This window comes from Sorex fumeus, unplaced genomic scaffold, assembly GCF_029834395.1.
Source record: "Sorex fumeus unplaced genomic scaffold, SorFum_2.1 ptg000072l, whole genome shotgun sequence".
NCBI lineage: Eukaryota > Metazoa > Chordata > Mammalia > Eulipotyphla > Soricidae > Sorex > Sorex fumeus.
This window is the reverse complement of record NW_026606129.1, coordinates 51,143,740-51,160,630: the sequence shown is the minus strand read 5'-3', so window position 1 is coordinate 51,160,630 and position 16,891 is coordinate 51,143,740. Positions and strand designations below refer to the sequence as shown.

General features: G+C 56.4%; 1 protein-coding gene across 8 annotated transcripts in view; it reads left to right on the top strand.

Annotated features, from left to right (window-relative positions):
• Positions 1 to 16,891, top strand: part of CACNA2D2 (calcium voltage-gated channel auxiliary subunit alpha2delta 2) — a 135,290-nt gene that overhangs the window by 91,776 nt on the left and 26,623 nt on the right. For all 8 annotated transcript variants that reach the window (XM_056128995.1, XM_056128999.1, XM_056128996.1 and 5 more), the window contains exon 4: positions 12,227 to 12,286. In XM_056128995.1, coding sequence (XP_055984970.1) covers positions 12,227 to 12,286 — 60 coding nt within the window. The remainder of the gene's footprint in view (positions 1 to 12,226; positions 12,287 to 16,891) is intronic.

Genomic DNA, 16,891 nt, shown 5'->3' with positions numbered 1-16,891 from the left:
ACCCCGCCCCCCGCCTCCAGGCCTTTGTCTGCTTGTCGCCTCTGGCCAGCTGAGGCTCCCCTGCTCCTCCGTGTCCCCGTTGGCACCCATGCTGCTGCCACCAAAGCCAGCAGGTAGCCATGGGGTGGCATGACCAGCATCGACAGCCCATGGCGTGACTGCCTAGGTGAAAAGATGAGGTTCCATGCCTACTTTTTTGGGTGACTGGGTGGGGGAGCGCCTACCCCTTTTTTTTTTTTTTGCTTTTTGGGTCACACCTGACGATGCACAGGGGTCAGGAGTTACTCCTGGCGGTGCTCAGGGAACCATATGGGATGCTGGGAAAAACCCAGGTCGGCCACGTGCAAGGCAAATGCCCTACCCACTGTGCTATCTCTCCAGCCCCGCACCTACCCTTCTTGGGTCTGCCTTCTCTCAGCCTTGCCGTCCTAGTCAGCAGAATGGGAATAAGGTCTGGGTGCCCTGCAGAGGGAGCGTGTACAAGGCAAAGCGCGACCCATGACAAGCTGGGAAGAGACATGGCTGTCCATTGAGCAGAGTCTGGGATGGAGGGCGCTGGGCTGAGCCAGACCTGGCCCTGAGGATCCCTCTCCCTGCTGAGAAACCCCCTCACTCCCAGTCCTACCCCACAACTTTGTGGGGTTCAGGCTCCCCTCCCCTACCACCTGACCTCGTTCCTCAGGTTTAGTCTGTTTCCTCTTCCTGGGAGCCCCCACCCCCGCCCTTCTCGATCTAACCACAGTTCTCTGCCACAGGTTTTATGAGTGCCCCCCTTGTCATCTGCCCCCATCCCCACTCCCAGCTCCCTGTAGTCAACACTAGAAAAAAATCCCACTTACTTTTTTCTTTGTTTGGGGGTCACACCCAACAGTGTTCAGGGCTTACTCCTGGCTCTGTATTCAGGGTTCACTCCTAGCAGACTCAGGGGACCATATGGGGTGCTGGAGATTGAACCCGTGCAAGGCAACATGCAAGGAAAACACCTGACTCACTGTATTTCTCCAGTCTTAAGAAACCCCCTATAGAGATGAAACAGTCAAGGTTGAGAGAAGGATGTCAGTGTTATACACACAGCTTCCTAGCTCTGTCCCACTGGGCCGGAAGTCAGCTAACCCCACTGTCCCCAGGACTCACCCAGCCTAGCTTTGCAGACTCCCTTCCTGAGACACCCAGAGATGCGCACCAGTTCCCAGGCCAGATCCAAGGAGGTAGATTTTTGAGGTCTCTGATCAACCGCATCATTTGTTTACAGGTTCCCCGGCCTTTCAGTGATTCTGGGGATTGGTGTTAGTGATTGATGCTGGAAATGGAGGTAGTGATAGGGATGGGGTACCGCTGGGGCTAATAGTGGGGGTGGTGATGATAAGAACACCGACCGTGAGGCTGGAACAAAGCTGGCAGACACCCCAGGGTTGACAGTGATGAGGTTGGCAGTGATGACAGGGGTGACGAATGTGGTGATGGGAAATACTGGCAGTGGCCATGAGAATGTTGGTGGTTATAACGGGGCACTCTAATGTTGGGGGGAGGTAACAATGATGGGGACTTACATTCTGGTGACGGTGGGGTGGCAAACCTGGCAGGGCTCCCTGTGGAGTACGTCTCACAGGGCCGCCCACTGAGCAGCCCTGTCCCAAGGCAAGACACAGTGGGGCCTTCTTGATGCTCTTTTTCTTTTAACCTCCAGTGAGCACAGCCTTCTGGGTAATGAGATGCAAATTGACAGAAAAGACAATGAGGCAGCCAGCGGCCGGTGGGGCAGCTTTTAGAGTCAGGCTGATTGCCTTCGTGCCAATTTGCATGGCATTAGCTGTGCATGTCTCCTCCAGCACACTCATGCATTGCATCAGAGGTCACCTGGAGGGTTCCCTCCCTCAGGGGTGGTGACCTGTGGTCCACACCGGGCTCAGGCAGTTCCTCTCCACATTGACCTGACCAGAGCTTCAGAAAGTGATTCCAAGGAGGTGAGGCTTGGTGAAAGGACAGAATCTGGGGGTTTGGAAGATTTGTGCCCGGCCAGGACCTGGGGTAGGTGGGGTAGGGATCTTGTGTAGTGGGCCCAGAAGAGCTAGTCTGGCTCACGGTTCGATCAAAGCACTTGTTGCTAAGAGAACAAGAAGCCCCTCCATGGAGAGGGCCTGGCCCTGGCCTGGACATCCCAGCTCAGCTTCTAACTCACTGCTGCCTGGGGACCCCTCCGGCCTCCTTCTCTAACACTGAAGATGAGATTCATTGGGCCGGGCTGTTAGTGGTGCGCTCACAGAGGCCAAGGCCAGCTCCATGTGAGCACCACACCTGCCATGCTCTGAGCAGACCTGTCCTGGCTGCGAAAGTCAGTTGCACAGCAGGTGGGGCTCTACCTTGCACACAGTTGGCCCAGGTTTGATCTCTGGTATTCCAGATAGTCTTCTGTACACTGCCAGGAGTAATACCTGAAGGTGGAATCAGGAATAACCACCAGGTGTGGCCCAAAACGCGAAAAATATTTTTTTTAATTTTAAGAAACAGGAACTGGAGCGATAGTACAGCAGGCAGGGTGTTTGCCTTGCACATGGGCGACCCAGGTTCAATCCCCGACATCCCACATGGTCCCCTGATCACTGCCAGAAGCGATTCCGAAGTGTAGAGTCAGGAGTAATCTCTGGGCATCGCTGGGTATAGAAAGAAAGAGACGAGGGGGGGGGGGGGGAGGAAGGGAAAGAAGAAGGGGGGAAGGAAGGAAGGAAGGAAGGAAGGAAGGAAGGAAGGAAGGAAGGAAGGAAGGGGAAGAGAAAGGAAGGAAGGAAGGGGAAGAGAAAGAAAGAAAGAAAAAGAAAGAAAGAAAGAAAGAAAGAAAGAAAGAAAGAAAGAAAGAAAGAAAGAAAGAAGAAAGAGTGTACTTAGGACCTTCCACACGGACCAAGGGAACCCTCTCCAGTCTGGGGTCCCATTTGATTTCCAAGCCCTGTCCGTGGTGCTGACCATTCCTCTCACCCTCTCTTCTGCCTTTGCCGGCTCCTCTGACCCCTGGAAGCCTCTCACCCAACAGAGCCACCCACACTCTTCCCCAGGACAGACACAGTGTGATCAGGGCTCCTTCCCTCTACCCCAGGCCCGGCCCACGCGCTGTCCCTCAGCCACATCCCTGCGCCCCTCTAGCCCCGCCTCCCTCCTCCCTGTCCCACTCCCTCTCCCCCACCCCCCGAAGTTGGGCCTAATCAGAGCTAATCAGAAAATTATGAGCTGCCTGATTACTGATTAGATTCCTAATGTTAATAGAGTCGAGAAGGGCCTGCTCAGGCTGTGTTTTAGGAAAAAGTATAAAAATAACATCATGGGAAGAGAGTATGGTGCTGGGCGGGGCTTTGGTGCTGCTGTCCTCATGGACAGGGCTCAGGCTGACGGGGTGCTCAGGCCAGCTTTCTGGGGGACACATTTCATAGCATAGCATATTTAATGACACCCCTAGGTTCTGCCAATGAATTTGCTGCCCCAGGTGGCTCTTCCTATGAAGGCCTTAATCTGCTTTATCAGGACAGTGCAACTGAATCACAACAGGAAGAGGGAGATAAGAAAGAACTCACTGAGGGCACAGGGTGTGGAGAAGGTATGTCTACACTGACAGCACAGAGTGTAGGAGGAGGACACTGTCTACACTGACAGTGTAGGGGCCTGTCCACACCGACAGTACGGGGTATGGGAACAGGGTCTGTCTACACTGACAGTGTGGGGTGTGGGAGCACAGTCCTGTCTACAAATGCAGAGTCCTGTCTACACTGACAGTGCAGGGTGCGGAATCAGGGCTATGTCTGTACACACAGTATTGGGTGTGGGACTAGGGTCTGTCTACACTGATGATATAGGGTGGGTTGTGGGAGCCGGGCCATGTCTACACTGACAGTGTGGGCTGTGGAGCAGGGTCTGTCTACACTGATGGTATGGGGTGGGTGTGGGAGCAGGATCCCGTCAATGCTGACAGTGTGGGTTATGGGCAAGGGCCCAAAGTCTTGACTGACCTGACCTAATGAGGGTCCATTCCACCATCCCTGTCCTCTCCCTCCAATAACCAGGACTGCTGCTTCCAGGCCATTCCATCTCTGCACAGCAGTGGCAGGTGGGGATGCTAGTGATGTGCTTCACACAGTTCTGGATGGAGTCAGGTCCTGGTGAGAGGCAGTACCAGTCAAACTCCTGGAGCACCCTCAGGCCCTCTGCCTGGGGAGCACGAAGACCCGGGTATGGAATCTGTTTTGCCCCACCCACTTCACTCTGTCCCGTCTCACAGACCCATGGCCTATCACCAGCTGTCCAGCCTGGTGCCTGTTGCCACTTGTGTCCCACAGGAAACCTGGGACCAGCAAGCCTCTCAGAGCCCTCCTGAGCCACCTGCCCATTGACCTAAGTAGCATGGGGCACTTGTGGGTAAATGGCCCAACCCCAGGGCCGCCAGCTGCAGGAGCAAACCCCTGCACTAGGACCTGAAGTGAGACTCCAAAGCGCTGAGGTTACCCAGGTTAAATTGCCAGATGGAGGAGGCCAAGGAGGAGAGCAGGGGCCCAGGAGGACAGCAGGACAGAGTTAGCACGGTGGACAGTGGTCTAGTGGACTATTGGCAGAGGCAGGCCACACAGGGCCCTGGCAGCAAGCAAGGGAGGCATGGTGGGGGCATCCAGGTAGTGTTGGGTGGGGGCACAGGAGCCCCAGGAAAGGCCTGAAAGTCTGGAGGTGCCAGGCAGCTGAGCTTGGGTTGGGGACGCTCTGGAAAGGTCGGGTCGAGAAGGGTGAAGGATAGCACAGGAATAGGGAGTTTGGAGGGGAGCAGCTTCCGAGAGGTGACCTTGGGGAAGTGATATCCCAGTGTGGGGCGGTTTATTGAGTAGAACACTCTGATGGGCTAGAGCAGAGCCAAAGCCAGGCCAGGGTGTTGGGGATAGTGGACAAAGGCAGTGCCCAAGAGAAGGACAGCCTATGGCATGAGCTGAGGGAGCCAGATCAGACCAAGGCCAGAGAGGCTTCCGGTTTCAACCAGAAGCAATAGGTCAGGAGGTCCTTGGTGAGAGGTTGAAAGCAGAGGCAGCCCAGAACCTAGGGCTTCTCTCCAGTGAGTCCACACCTTGCTCTCAGCCCATGCACCCAGGCCCCCATGCGGGTGGGGGCAGAGGTAGGAAACAGGAGGTCTGAAGCAGTATGTGCTGGCTCAGTGGCCCAGCCACAGGGCCAAAGGGCTGGGCATCTTCACACACAAGCACCCCACATACACGTGAGTCTCTGGAACTGGCCTGGGACAGCAGTGCCATGTTTCCTGGTCCCCCTTAGACAAATGTAGGGGCCCGCTCCTCTAACCACTAAGAAATCTGCATGGCTTTTCTAAAGGATAAATGACACCAGGTCAGAATTCAGAGAGATGAGGCCCTCTACTTGGCTCCCAGAGTCCAGTCACTGAAGCGCCATGCGGGTTTGATGCTGGAGCCAAGTGGTGCCAACAGGACTGGGCTCCCAGGATGTTCTGGGCAGGGTAGGGCCTCGGGATGAGCTGCCTGGATTCCCACAAGTCTCCTCCTTCAGCTTAAGCTGCCTCAAGGCTAGGCACTGGTGCTACCTCCTGAAGGATTGTTTGCAGAGGGGGCGGTGCATTGGGGAGGACCACACCCAGCAGTGCTCAGGGGCTCAGGAGCAATTCCTAGCTCTTTGCTCAGGAGTGACCCCTGGAAGTGCTAAAGGAACCAGATATGGTGCTGGGGATTCCCACTAGGGTCACACACAGGCAAGGCAAACTCCGTAATACCTGTACTGTCTCTCTGGCCCTAGACTTTATTCTTACCAGGGCACCTCTCACAGGTGCTCACTGAGGAGCAGCTGCAGTGGCCAGGCAAACTACCCTACCGCCTCAGCCCAGGATGAAGGGGCCACACTCACCTCATGAAAGCAGCCCTGCCTGGAGATGAAATCTCCGGGGGTGAATTCCATCTACAAGTTCTGGAAACTGCCCTGAATATCTGAGCTGGCCACAGTGCCCCTCTCCTTGCCCCTTGCCCTCCAGTCCGGGCACATGCTCCATCCAGGGCAGGATTCTCCTTCTGAGAGTAGAAGCCAGGGGGGTGGGATGGGGCAGCTGCATCCTTAACAAGGACTGCTTTGGGGCGAGTAAGGCATTTGCCATGCACGTGACCAACCCGGGTTCATTCCCCAGCATCCTATGTGGTCTCCTGAGCACCGCCAGGAGTGATCCCTGAATGCAGAACCATGAGTAATCCCTGAGCATTGCCAGGTGTGGTGAGCAAAAAAAAATCAGGGCCTGCTTCACTTCAGAGCATGCATCCCTCCTGCTGACAGGAGCCCCATTGGTGTGACAGCCTGCAGTGGGAGAATGTCTTTCAAAAGGTGTTTCATGACCAGAGCCCAGAATATTCTAGACTGTCCTGTCTCTGAAACCGAAGTCTCTGGGACTTCATCTTCATCACCAGTCACCCCTCACCTCTTCATATTTTTCCTGGGAAATTAAAACACAGGTTGGGCTGGGGGAGGGCCGGGAATCGATACCGGAGCCCTGATGGCCGCAGGGAGGGAATGAGCCAGAGCCCCCGGACTGGAGAGGCAGGTGCTTCCCCGCCAGCAGGGACCTCCACCACGAATGAGTTTTTCCCTGTTACATGCATTCTGACCTTTTTTGAACAAAAAAAATCCATTTTACTAATTTTTTTTTATCAGCTCACCAAGGACGCCGTGCAGCCGGGGAGGGAAAGGTCAGGGAGCCTGTCGTGCCCACAGCGGCAATGCGGCCCCCTCACGTGACAGCCCTTGGCGGCAGCCCAGGCAGCAATGGGGGTGTTTGTTTGTTTGGTTCCAGTGATGTTTTTTTCTTTTTAATCTAGAAGCACAGTTAATATCAAAAGGGTGGGTCAGCAAAAGACAGTCACTATGCAGGAGGGAGGGGGAAGGGGATAGAAGTTATTAAAGCCAAAGGAATTGGCATCCAGCAGCAGAACTTGGAGACCCAGCCAAAACCATGGTGGTGATCCAAGACGGCTCTGGTCAGTGTGGGGAGTCCATACAGAAAGGTGCTAACCTGTACCGCTGAAATTTTAAGGTCTTAAAATCTAGGAGGGCTTAGCATAAGTGGTAAAGCACATGACTTGCATTGCATGAGTCTCTGAATTCAATCCCGGGCACCACATGCCCCGCTGAGCACCTCTGGACTTGGTTCTTAAGCCCCTGAGGCTCAGTCCATCAGGCCCGCAAGTATCAGGCCAAGTGTCCAGCAGGAGGGGCCTCAGACCTCCTCAAGCACCACTGGGCATGACCTGTATGAAAGTATATTATTAGATACAGGTTGTACTTGCCTTTCATATGACTGACCCCAGTATGATCCCTGACAACATAAGTGGTCACCCCTGAGCACAGAGCCAGGAATAGACCCTGAGCACTGCCAGGTGTGGCTCAAACACCCCACAATTATAAACCAATGTTATATTAGTATAAAGGGGAGGGGATTGAATGGATCATAGCAGGAGCTTAGGGTGTGCAGCATGATACAGGAAGGGGTACAAGAAGGTGCCTCAAAAGAAGGGAGGGGCTGGAGCAATAATACAGTGGGAAGGGCATTTGCCTTGCACATGGCCGACCCAGGTTCAATCCCTGGCACTCCATGTGGTCCCCCGAGCACAATCAGGAGTAATTCCTTAGTGAAGAGCCAAGACTAAGCACTACTGGGTTGGCCCAAAAGCTAAAAAGAGAGAGGGGGGTGGGGGAGAGACCCAAAGGGCAAGGCCAAGTGGCAGTGTCCAGGAGACCTGGTAATGGGCAAGTGCCCAGTGTGCCTGGCAGGAAGTCAGGACCCCAGGCAGTCTGCCACATGTCCTGTGCAAGTCACATGTTCTGCTCAGCCTCTCTGTCCGGCCCCTTTGGTCCTGCCCATCAGGGAGCAGAGTTACCTGCCAGAGAGTCCAGGTGGGGGGAGGGGGGGCGGCGGGGCACCTGGCTATGTGGCTCCCCGCCCCCCCCCCCCCGCCCGTCCTTGCAGGGTCAGAGCCAAACTGGGAATCTTGTGGTCCCTGATGCCGTGGCACCTGCCTGGAGCAGATATCGGATAGACAGACACAAGCCCCCTCAGGTGGAGATGGTAGGAAGGAGGCCTTACGAGATCAGCCCTCACCCCCACCTGCATGCCTTGCTCTATTGTCAGCCCTGGGGCCTCCAGCTCCCTACTTGCTAAGCTGCATCTTGCTTCATTATTATGCAGATATTTTAATTATGCAGATATGTTTTTAGACAGTTTTAAATATGTATATTATTTACTCATTAGACCATAACAGCTCTGGAAATTGGAAATCTGTATTTAGTATCTATCAGTGCACAATACAGAGCTAATACAGGACCCGCGGGGTGGGGGGGAGACGGGTGCAGGAGGAAGCGATGGCGGCAAAGATGGGGCGGGGCAGAGGCTTTAGGGCACTCTGGTGCTAATCCCTGCTAGGGTCTAGGCCCAGTGACACCAGCGTTGGGGAGTGGGCTCTGAGCATCATCCGTGAAGACCTGAGTGATGGATACCCTCTCCTGGAGAAGAGCCAGAGCCCAACCCAGTGGACCCAGTGGACCCACAGCCCAATAGCCTGGGCAGACCTGAATTGTTTTGAGGTTTTACTATTTTTCACAGGCTGGGTGCTCAGTGGTGCCCCCTGGGGGCATTGTGTGAGGTAGGCCTGAATTTGTTGCCTCTCCACTGCTTCTTCATCAGCGGCCTGGGACAGTGGCATGAATGTCCTGAACCCCAGTCCTTGCACTGTGATTTAGGGAAATGAAGGTTCCCATCTGTCATCACTGCTGTGAGAAGGGCAGGAAGGACTCCGTGTTGGACGGGCAGTACCCAGGCAGGTGCTAGCCCACATCTGGTGTCTCCCCATCCTCCTTGTAGCCCCTTGGGGAGTGTTCTCGGGGCTGGGACTCACCGCCTCTGGCTTCCACCATCAAGCCCCCAACACAGCTGCAGATCTCAGTATCCCCAGCCCAGATCTCAATATCCGGCGCCCCACAGGTTCAGCGCCTTTCATCCTAAGCCTCTCCTGTCCTCTTGGAAGAGGGAGTAGCTTCCACTAATTAAGTCCCAAACAGCCGTAACAGCCCTTCCCTCTGGACAGCATCGAGCAAATCCTGATTGATGGGTCATTGCTGTCCAGGCCCGGCCAGGCTTGGCTGGTGGGGAGGAGCGGTCAGGTGGAAGGGGGCAGAAGTTGGGGGACGGGGGTGGCAAAGGAAAGTGAGGGCCCCCTGCCTGGGTAAGTGTGGTCTCAAAGAGGATGGAGAAATCAAGGATTCCAGCCCCCGCTCTAGCCCTACCCCTCCCGGCATGCAGAGCCCCTCCCCAGGATCTGGCCTTTGAGGGGCCCCCACTGTGGCCCCAGGTCCCTCATTTCAGGTTCATCGTCTGCCTCTCAGCTCCACAGCAATTTAACTTAGTGAAATTTGAAGGAGTCTGTGGGGAGCTGCTCCCCGGGGGAGCTTTGTCCCTCGCCCAGCACACTACCAGCCCTCCTCTTTCTTGCCTTTTCCTCTAAGAACAGTTCGCAGAGCTGAGAGAAATTGATTGTTAAGTGAAACTCCTGATAATTGCATCTGAAATGCCCGCTGTTCTCGTGATGGACCTGGCCGCGAGCAGCCCGGCTCAGCCATTCCACCATGGTTCCACTGCCGGGCCTAGACGGGTGAACCACCCTCCCCTCCCAGGCAGCCCAAACCCCTGGGAGAGGAGGAGAAGAGACCCAGAGGGATTCGGGGTTCATTCGCACACCTGGGGGTCACACCACGCTGCTCCCAGGTCACAGACACTGACCTCAATTGAGCAGACATTCCTTTATGCACCTACTGTGTGCCTGGCCCTGGCTCTCAGCTCAGCAATTAGCAGAGAAGGCCACGCCCAGCACAGAGCTCTAGGGAGAGAGAAGGCTTGGTTGAGGGTTCCCTTGTACTGTGATGGGAAAGATGGGGCGTGGCAGGAGTCAGGGTGTGGGAGGAAGAGAGGAGCGGTTTAAGTGAAGATGTCCTGGATGGGGGCAATAAACCAGGCCAGAGGTGAGTGGCAAGAAACCACGGAAGTGGGGGACTTGGGGGGCCAGAATGAGAAAGGTCTTCAGAGCAGAACCAGACTGGAGGGCGGGGAGCCGGGGGTTTCGGGAACAGGCATTTGGGGTCAAGAACAGGAAGGAAGAGCATTTTCCCCCAGCCAGGCAGGGCCCTGGGGTGTTCTTTCTTCATCTCTGGGCCTCAGTTTTCTCTTCCACCCAGACCTTCAGGGACCCCCGCCCCCACAGGAGAGGCAGGAGCTGCAGGGCACAGGCCACTATGGGCAGCTTCCCAGGTTTGGAGTTATGGGGCTGCCTAAGATCCTCCCTCCCCCTCATCCTCCCCATCCCCTGAGGGGGATGGTCACTCTCCAATCAAAGGCAGAAAGTTGAGGCCCAGCGTGGTATCTGTGGGGAGAGAGGGGGGCATGTGCTCAAGGAAGTCAGACTTGAATCTAGGCCAGGCTCACAACTTAAGCCTTTGAGTAGGGGGTTCCCAATCCCCCACCTCTTGTCCCACCCGCCTCCCCCCACCCCACCCCCAGCCTGCCTTGGCCTGCTCCCTCCAGCCCCATCCAGCTGCCGCTGCCCTTCCCCCGCACCACCAGGCTGCGTGTTTAGCAGTTTCCACACGTCCAGCGCCCGGGGATGGACTGATTGATCTGTAACACCGAAAAAATAATAATGGCTTGATCGTTACTGAGGATTAAAAGTAATCCTTTCGCTGTGGCTATTGCAACTCCGTTATTCACGAGTCAGCGGGCTGACCCAGGCCTTGGAACCCTCAGGGGCGCCTCTATGAGTTCAAGGAGCTGGGAAGGGGGGTGATGCCTGGAAGCTGGCGGGGCCAGCAGCCCCCATGTTCATGGGGCCTGGGAATCCCAGGGTCAGAAGCAAGCTCTGAGAGCAGGAAGTTGTCGGTACTCCCAGGCCAGGGCAGAGGCGGGGCAGGAGAGCTCCTCAAGGCCCTGGCCCAGTTGCAGCCTTATAAGGCCGTTTTAATGTGGCAAGGGAACACCCTTGGGGGGGTGCACTGATTGCCCAGGGCTCACCCCTCAAAGTTCGTCAACACTGTGGCAGGAAATGTCACTGAGGACACGGCTGCAGGTACATCCCCAGGTCTGAGGTCAGGGTGCAGTGTCGAAGTCCCTGCTGAGAGTTCCAGGGTGCACGTAGAGGGACAGAGCAAGGCACAGGTAGGCCTGGGGGTTCAGGAAAGCTTCACTCTTTATGTGCAGAGCAGCTGGTGAGTTTGGGGGGCACAGAATTCGGCCCATGTTTTGAAAGTCCAAATGCCATGTGGAGGATAAGTAGATGGCAAAGGACAACGGTGAGGCGGGAGCTACATGGAGAGCGGCTGACAGGGTGGAACAGGAGGTGGTCTGCATGGAAGCAGGCTGGAACTGTGGGCACAGCAGTCCCAGGCACCAGGATCCATGCCAGTATAGTGAGCTCAGGTGGGCCTGAGGGTCACCCCGGGAAGGTAGCCAGGAGCTCCGAAGGGGCCAGAATTAGAGAAATTATGTGGGAGGCAACCAGGAATAGCTGGCCCTGAGGTCCTGTGGTGAGGCCAGAGATTGGGGGTGAGTAGACCCAGGAGCAAACCGGGTGGAATCAGGCAGAGAATGGAACCCAGAAAAGCAGGTGCGGGGGCCAGAGCAATAGTACAGTGGGTAAGGTGCTTGCTTGCCAACCCTGTCTGATCTCCATGGCATATGGTCCCTGAACCCCACCGGGAGTGATCCTGAGCACAGAGCCAGGAGTAATCCCTGAGGACAGCAGGGTATGGCCCAACTCCCCCCGCCCCATGCACAAATGATAATAAAAGGGGCTGGGACAGAGCCATAGTACAGAGGGTAGGGAGCTTGCCTTACACACGGCCAAACCGGGTTCGATCCTCAGCACCCCATATGTTTCCCCAACACCACCAGGAGTGATCCCTGAATGCAGAGCTAGGAGTAAGCCCTGAGCACAGCTGGGTGTGGCCCCAAAATAAAATAATAATAATAATAATAATAATAATATAAAAGGCTTAGGGATAGGCATGGGACTCAGCTAGACAGTGTGGGAGGTACTGAGTTTGATTCCTACAAAGCAAATAATAATAATAATAACACAATGAAAATAATAAAAGGCTTCGGGGCAGACATTGGCCCTCCTCATGACTCTCTTCCTTGTGCTCTCTCCCTCAGAACTTGGCTGATGCTGCTGAGAACTTCCAGAAATCCCACCGCTGGCAGGACAACATCAAAGTAAGAATCACAGGACCCTTCCCGGTCCCCTGCGAGTGGGGAGTGGGTGTGTGTGTGTGTGGGCGGGGGGGGGGGGGGGTGATGCACTGCCCTGACCCGCTGAGGGGCACCAAGGTCTGTCTGGAATGGAGCTAGGAACCCAACACTCAGTGTACCTTTCAGGCTCCCCTATCTGCTGGGATCGGGGAACGTCTTGTTCTGCCCTAGAGGAGCCACAGTGTTCCCCGACAGGCTACTTTAAGGAGTGTTCCCCAAAGCTGGTGTCCCTTGGCAGTGAAGGAGAGGTCCTGGGGTGAAGTTCAGCATGCTGGCCTGGAGGGGCACTGGAGAGGGCACCCCCTCTCCGCTCCTCTGCAGCCAGAATCAGGTTTATTAGTATGTTCCTGCAGGTCTGAGTTGAGCCTTTCCCCTCTCCGAGGGCTGCAGGCTCCTGGCAGGAGGGCAGAGAGGCTAAGATGCCAAGGTAAGAAGCCTGTTATCAGACTGGGACCGGAGAGATAGCCCAGCAGGTAGGGTGCTTGCCTTGCACTTGGCCAATCCGGGTTCAATCCCTGGAACCCCGTATGGTCCCCTGAGCCTGCCAGGAGTGAGCACTGCTGGGTGAGGGCAGGGAGGTGGGGAGAAAGAAGAAGAAAGAAGAAGCCTCTCGTCTGGTTTGATGAGGAAGCAGATACTCTAAGGCCATGGAGGTAGCTCGGGGCCTGAGCACAGACTTTTCATGGGCTGGATCCCTGCCACCACATGGCCCCCCAGGACAACCCCTCAAGCACAATGCCTGAAGTAGCCCCCAACACTGCCAGGCATGTCCCAAAAAAAGAGATATTTAAAAGCTGCTGACTCTAGCTTTTAAAAAAAAGTCAGACTCTCAGGGCCCGTGAGAGCGAGAGATGTAGCATGCCACGCCGCACCCTTCCTCGCCCACGCTGGGCTGCCCCCCCAACCCTGAGCTGCAGGCAGGTGCGTCCTCAGTGAGGACATGGTTAAGGGGAAGAATAGGCCTGAGTGGATCCCAGCATTTGGCTCTCCCTCCCCCCACCCCCCGCTCAGAAGAAGTGGGGACACGAGCTTGGCTTTCCAGCTCCAAGGACAAGTGGGGAGGAAGCACCATGGAATGTGGGGGCCCCATCCTCCCCCCACCCCGGGAGGCCCCCAGACTGGGATCAGGCCTGCACAGCCACAGAACTGAGGGGACCAGCTGCCACTGCCACAGAATCCTCACCTCCCCGCAGTGGAGCGGAGGCGTGAGTACTGATATAGTTGGAACCGTCTGGAGAGTGAGTAGCGTGGCCAGACGTGCAGGAGGGAAGCTGAGCCACTGACCCCCAGCCCGCACCCCAGGCATCCCTCACAAACTCAGGTCGCTGCATTTGCTGTGGGCAGTGGCTGCAAAGGTTTCTGCACCCTTTCTCTTTGAATTTTGATTTATTTATTTATTGCTTTTTGGGTCACACCCGGCGATGCACAGGCATTACTCCTGACTCTGCACTCAGGAATTACTCCTGGCAGTGCTCGGGGGACCATATGGGATGCTGGGAATCGAACCCGGGTCAACCACATGCAAGGCAAACGCCTTACAACACTGTACTATCGCTCCAGCTCTGCACCCTTTCTCTTTGGCCACATCTCAGAGTCACAGTAAGCTAAAAGGGAAACTGAGGCAGGTTTCTCCAAGACTTACTACCAACGGTGATGGAACCCCAGGACCAAACCCCTTGGCAGGACCCACTGTTCTCCACAGCAGCAGTCCTGCCACTTGGGGGCGCAGACAGTCTCTGCTCAAGCCAGGACAAAACACTCCCAGTGCCAGGACTCCAGAGCCCAACAAAGGGGCAGGGGCAGACCCTGATTGGCTCTCGGCCTGGCATCAAGAGATGATGAGATTTCATCCTGTTTAACTGACAAGCACATGGGGACAGAGTGGTAGACCCCCCCTCTTACCTGAGCTTACCTGTTGGGAACAGGCACTTACCAGCAGGCTCTCAGGTGTGGGAAGTTCATGCCTATGATCCAGACCCCCATCAGTTTGTTCAAACCTCAGGCCAGCCTGGACTCAGCACACCTTGCCGATGTGGCTCTCTCTGCTGCCTGCAGAGCACAGTTGGCCTGGGTTGCTCGAGTATTCCCAAGAGCACAGGACTCCCTAAGCCATCGCCCACCCCAGAGCCTTGCCCTTTTTCCTCCTTACAACAGAGGCCCATCACTGGGTCTTGTGCCTCATCAGCCCCTTGCCCAGAGCCAGGGATGGCAGCCGCCAGCTCATCCATGTTCCTGCCTGCAGGTAACCCCTGCCGGGCTCCTCAGCTGCAGAGCCCTAGTTCTGGCTGTTCTTCCTCTTGTGCATCCCTCCCCGCCCCCTAGGCTCCACACAGCACCATCCCTCCACCCTGTCTCTCCTGAGCCCGACTGGTCCCAGTGAGGCTATGCCCTGCCCAGCCCATCAGCTCCTCCCTCTCTAGACCTTGAGGACCTCCCTCACCCACCTTCCCAGGACAAGGGTGCAGAGCAAGTACAGGAACTAGAAAATAGGAGATAGAGCAAGCTGGAGAGGTAGTGCAAAAGGTAAGGTGCTTGCCTGGCATGCCGCGGACCCAGGTTCAATACCCCATATGGTACCCCAAACACCACTCGGAGTGATCCCTGAGCACAGACCCAAGAGTAAGTCGTGTGCACCACTGAGTGTGACCCAACACCCCCCAAAATAAAAACATATTGGAAAGAAAAAACTATCATCCACCTAGCTTTCCTGCCCTTTCCATTTCAGCCCCTCCTGTTGGCCCGTGTCCCCCAGGCTCCACCAGAGATGCCCCAGCCCTGCTGCCCTTGCTCAGTCCGTCAGTGGCCTCCCTGTCATCAGTCCCTCCGGCTGCTTAGGCAGGGTGGAGCCATAACCAGCCCCCTTCCCAGCACAGGGTCAGCTGTGGCATCCACGCTGCCGGCTGGAGGCATTGTGCGAATGGCCTGGCAGCCCAGCAAGAGGAGAGCTGGCGGCAGCCGCCCTTGGGGACTGTCCAGACTGGGGAAAGGGGAATGACGACTTAGGACTGGGAAGGGAAGTTGTCTTTCTCCCTGGCACACCCCCCTTGAAAGCAAGTCTTTCCCTGTGACCTTCAGGGACCTTGAGTACCTCCCTCGCCCACCTTCCCAGGACAAGGATAAAGAGCAGGTACAGGATACGAGGCCCACATTCCTCCCCAACCAGGGAGACAAACCCTTGCTCCCTCCCCAGACTCCACAGCGGGCCCGTCCTCTGGGCGCTCTCTCCCAGGAATGCCCTAGATACCACCCTCTGCCAGAGGGCTGGGCCTCTGCCCTCCTTTCTCTGGCCCACACTATCCAAAATACCCACCTTTGTGGCCTCCGTGGTGAACAGTGTCCAGGTAAGGTGCTTGCCTGGCATCCCTTGCCCTGGCCGGCTCAAGGCTCCTCTAGCCTGACTTAGTTGCCCATCACCCAACTGTGTGCCCTGCCAGGGGTCCAGAGGACAGAGTGACCAGCAGATGCTGACTTCTTACTTCTGAGAGTTGCCCCAGAATTCCAAACACAGAGGAGACAGATGGCCATGGGGCCAGGCTGTTGGGTTCTGCTGCTTGGTTGACAGGAAGCGTCCCCACCTTCACCCAGATTCCCTCAGCACCAGGCTGGGACTTGGGGGTCCTGGAGCCCACAGGCCCCAGGTAGGGGTAGGAAAGCAAGGCACTGTCTGGATATGAAGTTCCAGGCCAAGACCCCAGACCTCTGGCATGGCAGAGCAGGGAGCCAGTGACCACAGGCCGTGGTCCCCAGGCAAAGGGACATCTGGGAAGCACAGAGAGGCAGCAGGTATCCTGATGCCTGGACAGTTAGAGTAGGTGGAGATGCTCACCTGCTGGACACAGCCTGATGCCGGCTCTCCGTCATGCCAGCATTATCTGACCCCAGCAGTGTCCCCAGGAGGAGCTGGGCCAGATCAGGGCTGGGAGATGCAAGGGAAGCCATTGCCCCCAGCCTCTGCGTCAATGCTGGAGCTTCGGGAAGGGTAAGGAGGGAGGTGGTCCCATACCAGGAGCATGCAAGGGGAGACTGAGGCTGTGGGGAGAAGGGGCTCTGCCAGGAACTCCAGAGCAGGCAGTGGAGGCCAGGCCAGAGGTGATGGCCCAGCAGACCCTGGACTAAGGTCTGCAGCCAGACAGCTCTCTCAGAAAACATACTCTGAAGCCGGCTAGTGCTGGCCTTGTGCAAAGTCTGGTCACCCCTCCGGAGTCACCTTCCCTTCTCTCCCCCCACTCACCCCATGTCATTAACCCCCCAAGCCCCAACTGTCAACACTGTCTCCCACTGTTCTGGCTACAGAGAGACTGTGTCATCTGACTCAGCCCTTCCGCCCATGTCCCCAGGGGCAGGTGTGCATTGGGGGCTAGGGGGGGTGTTCCTCTTCCTCAGCTTGGGAAAATTGAGGCTAAAGTGTCAGGCAGCTGGAGCAAGGGTCTGTGGTGTGCCCCCACTCAGCGGGACGCCCTCCCACCCCAGCCCTGCCATTGGGTTGTGGGGGGAGGGGGGTGCACACACAGAGACCCCACTGGGGATAGGCTACAGTCCCCAGGAAAGCCCTGTCCTCTTCATACCCCC